General features: G+C 42.6%; 1 protein-coding gene across 1 annotated transcript in view; it reads right to left on the reverse strand.

Annotated features, from left to right (window-relative positions):
- The window catches only part of TTL (tubulin tyrosine ligase), a 20,576-nt gene that overhangs the window by 13,822 nt on the left and 1,871 nt on the right, over positions 1–4,883 (reverse strand). The window contains exon 2 of the mRNA XM_006763578.2: positions 4,267–4,345. Within this exon, the coding sequence (XP_006763641.1) occupies positions 4,267–4,345 (79 nt within the window). The remainder of the gene's footprint in view (positions 1–4,266; positions 4,346–4,883) is intronic.

Below are 4,883 nucleotides of genomic sequence, written 5' to 3' on the forward strand. Positions count from 1 at the left end.
AAATTTTACAACGAATGGCAAACAATTGCAATTTGTTGTGGCAGAGTGTACATGAGGCATTTTTAGCAAATACATAATGAAGTTGATCTGCCTCTCAACAGTCAAAAAGAATCAATGAAATTAGTGGCTGAAATTCAAATTAAATATTCAACAAAACAATGGAAACAAATGTTTAATAGGATCTATGCTTGTAGCTTCGGTCAGCTATAAAATGACTTGGATTCTACACAAAAAAGAAAAGCACTTCAGATAAAAATGTGGTAGTAGAAATTATTTTGAGGAAATAAGACTAAAAAACATATTTTACAGAAAGTGAACGATTTTTAGTCAAGCCAGTTAAGTAACTACCTACAGAGTATAAAACATTTTTAACAATAAAGATTGATTCAAAACTTGAAAATTAAAAAGAAAAATTTTAAATAAGTGGTGTGACATAAGAGACTGCCTAATTAACACTTTGGGTCTGTTCCCTCAAAGGATTTACAAATATATGAGAAAACACTGTCAAATAGAAGCCTAGAAATATCAAGTTCACCGTGTGGCTCATTTTCATCATTTACATCTGTCGAAGGCGAGTTCCACCTACAAGCAAAAAATCCGTGTCTGTCACGACAGACATGCTCCAGCTGGGGTGAGTTAAAATTCGAATTTACTGGGATTTTAAGACTGATATTTCCCATATTACTGCATTCTACTGTCTGATACATGTTGGAAACATCTGCACTCAGTTTTGCGAAGCCCACTCCCTGGAGGTATCATGGATACAACTCTGACACTGTTTCAGTATGTGCTTGCCAAGGCTACCATGACTCACCAGTGTAGAGACCTGTCGCACGAAACAGAAGGCAGTGTTTAAAGATGCTGTGGTCTTTGCCAAGGATAGTCAGAGGAAAGAGTTTTGTAAAGTTAAAACACTAAATAAAAGGGATTTCTTGAAATAAAAGGAATGCTTGCTAAATCATTTTTTTTAAATATATTTTTATTGATTTCAGAGAGGAAGGGGGAAGAGAGAGAGAGAAACATCAGTGGTGAGAGAGAATCATTGATTGGTTGCCTCCTGCACGCCCCCTACTGGGGATCAAGCCTGCAACCCAGGCATGTGCTCTTGACTGGAATCGAACCCAGGACCCTTCAGTCTGCAGGCCGATGCTCTATCCACTGAGCCAAACCGACTAGGGCTAAATCATTATTTTCAATATTTCATTATTTCACCCAATAACCAAAAGATTAAAAATGACAGTGTGATTCTCACACTGCTACAAACAAGCTAATTTTAAAGTTCAAAAGAAGGGAAAAGAAAACTTTATTTATGACCCAGCCAAATAAGTATGAGAATTTATGTTGGGACTTTAGAATACAAGTTAAAAATAATGGTTTTACATATTTTTATAACATGACTTCATATGCAGAAGATTTTTAATTGTAACAGACAGCAAAGTAGCTGCAAAACTAAGGGTAATTTTGAAAAACATTTGGTTGAAGTTAATACATTTAGGGTTCTTTTCAATTTATTCAGTACTCTTTTGAATTTGATAGTATACTACTGAGTTAACACAAGAGTTGGTGAATTTATTTAACTTGGACATAGTTTTGAAAATATACCTTTGCTTTAAACCCAAGTTAGTTCTTCTAATAAAATCTCCCTGTTTTGTCATTGTGCATGCATATTAAAGAAAAATGTTTACTTGGTATCTGATTCAGTTATTGAAAATTTTTTACATAGGTGGAGCAGATTTGGTATATAAATCTTTTTTTAAGCATAAACTTTTATGAAATCTAAATACAGAACAAGGGGTTTGCAATAAAAATTTAGTGCCTGAATTAAGATGTGCTGGGGATGTAAAATACACACTAGATTTTGAAGACTCGGTATAAAAACAAAATCTGAAATACATCACTTGTTTTTTTATATTAATTACATATCAGAATGAAATTTTGATTATTATTTAATTAAATAAAATATATGATTAAGATAAACTGCACCTGTTTCTTTGTACTAGTTTTAACGTGGCTACTTGGAAATTTCAAGTCACACGTGGCTAGCATTCTATTGGGGTTGGACAGCGCTGGCCCACAGGATCACCTTCATTGCCTGTAGGAAACCAAGACCAGTTTCTGCAGGAAGTTCTTTGCATTTGTCCCATTTCCTCATAAACCCATTTGGAAAGAAATCATGCCTGAGGCTTATTTACATCTCCAGGGGAGAAATGCTCACAAGAGGGGAAGAGAGTCCGCAACCTCGGCCAGAAGAAACGCCCCTCAGGGCTCTGAGTCTATGGCCTTGGGCCGCGATGAATTTCTGACACTCCCTGTCCTGATGCGGGAAGGTGCCTGCAGTCCAGGGCCCAGGGCAGGATCCTAGTAGAAACCCTCTGGGGGCTGCCCCGTGGCACTGCCCCTGGTCCTCTGGGTACAGGCTGGCATCATCCTGGCTCAGCTGCGACGGCCCTGCACAATCCAGCTGTCCTCTGTGAGCTGCCATCCAAGATGCCTTTCTTTCTTTTTTTTAAAACTCTCCGAGCCCTTTCCAGCCATCAAAATCATGGGAAAGAGACAAAATGATAAAGGGAACCATCACCTCCTGGAATGACTACAGTCCCGAGAGAATAAAGGACACTTGTGAAGATGAGAGCAACCCCAGTCCGCCTAAGTCAAGATGTCACAGACTGTGTCGCATGCCACCAGGGGCAAAGAGCAGGTGTGATCACCACCAGCCCCCTTTTACAGATGGGGCGCTGGGCGTCAGCCTGGCGCTGTCCAAGGTCCCCGGAACAGACACCTACTCACACCTGGTCGTGCAGTCCTGTACTTCTCACTCCACCTCAGCATAGTTGCTGAATATGCAAATACCCAGAATAGTTTCCTACAGCATCCTCTGTTCTCACTCATAGAAGCAAAATTCTACCTTTATCTTTATAGGAAAAAATTATAGTAGAAAAAGTACTAAATAAACATTTTATATTAATTTCTAAAGGGATAATCTGGACAATCATGTCTCATTTCTAGTTCTAGTTAAAGAATCTTTTGCATCTAATATGTAATAAATGTGTAATCAGAAGACTTCAGCTCTAGCCAGTTTGGCTCAGTGGACAGAGCGTCCGCCTGTGGGCTGAAGGGCTTTTGGGTTTGATTCCGATCAAAGGCTCATGCCTGGGTTGTAGGCTCGATTCCCAGTAGAGGGCATGCAAGAGGCAGCCAATCAATGATTCTCTCTCATCATTGATATTTCTCTCTCTCTCCCCCTCTCCCTTCCTCTCTGAAATCAATAAAAAAAAAAAAATTTAAAAAAGAAGAAGACTTCAGAAAGCGTGTCTCCCTTAGGAGTAGCCAACAAATCAGGAAGACTCCTCACTGAGAGAAGTGGATACTAAGTCACTGGGGCCAGTGAGTCTGAACAAAAAGGGGGCATATTCCTATGAAGACTGCACCTTTATTTTTAGAAAAATCTATTTTTATTTATTTTGAGGCAGGCATTACTCAAAGCTTCTACATACTCAATCCAGACAACAATCCCAGGCAGTTCCTATTACTGTCCCTAATTTACAGAGAAGGAAGCTGAGGCACAGAGCCAAATGCTCCCTATAAACCCCTGTGCCCCACACTTTACACACATCACCTTCATCCACCCTCACAACCGCCCAGGAGGGACACAGTGGGACTTAGAGGGACGAGGACATTTGCCTCAGCTGATCAGAGGGAAAGCTGGGATCACAAGATCAGCAGATAATATCGCTTCCTCTACCTTAAGATACTGTTCTTATGACACCTGCCAAACCCAACTTCGCCGAGAGGGGCGGTGCAGCAGAGGCAGTTACGCCCTCCAGGTGTCCTTCCTAAGGGGACCCTGGCTCCCGTGAGAGCAGCTGCCAAGGTCGTGTGCATGCCCCTTCTCCAGGGACAGGCTGTGCCCAGAAATGCCCCACTTCTCCCCACAGCCAATGGCTGACTGATGCTGGAGTACAAAATACATCCCAATCCATCACTTACACCGTAAACCCATCCCAGGCTCTGCTTTTGGGAGCCTCACCTCAGAGACAAACAGACAGACAGACAGGCCCTGTCAAGTGCTAGATGGCAGAATTCTGGCAATAATGTAATACTTGCAATCCAAGTAGCTTAGAGGAAGCTCCAGAATGGGTATGTGTTGCCTTTTTAAATACAAGTATTTTGTCCTTTAAAAATAACCCCATGTTTCTTCCTTAAGTGCTTTGTGATGAAAGCAAACAACATTTATGTAAAAAAAGCCAGGTTTTAAGGAACACTTACTTCACTAAAGAAGCTTTGCGACATAGTTTGTCCGCCCCCCTGTAGTAGTTCACCAACTGCACCAGCCCAGGCTCGTGACCTGTGGAGGAAAGGGAGGCTCAGAGGGGTCCAGGCCCGGGAGGCACCCGGCTCAGGAGAGGGAACAGCTGTGTCACGCCCAGCGTGTTCTCCCTTCCAGGACTGGGTGTGGACAGGAACGATTCTGCTGCCCGGCACCAGCACTGCCCCTGCCTCAGCATCCCACTGGCCCACTCAGCCTCCCCGTGGGGGAGACTATATTAACATCCCAGAGCTGCCCGAGACCACTGCCGCCTGTTTGTCCTTCTGTTTCCCCTCTCCCGATCCCCTCCCTGGCTTAACACACAGACTGGTAAATTATCTCTGTACAGAAGGACGGCAGCGGAGTCACACTCCTGACCTCCCAGCCTTCTTCCCATAGCCATCAGGGGCGGCAGCAGAATGGACGCTCTCTGTAAGCCCGCATAGCATGGGATTGATTCTGAAACGGCCAGTTTAGCTTCTTGATGGCAACATTTCTTTCAAGAATGGCATCAGAAGCTGCACATACTATTCCTTGAGCTCCTGAGCCTATAGGTTTTAAATTCTGATCTCATTTT

The sequence above is a fragment of the Myotis davidii genome, unplaced genomic scaffold (assembly GCF_000327345.1).
Source record: "Myotis davidii unplaced genomic scaffold, ASM32734v1 scaffold939, whole genome shotgun sequence".
NCBI lineage: Eukaryota > Metazoa > Chordata > Mammalia > Chiroptera > Vespertilionidae > Myotis > Myotis davidii.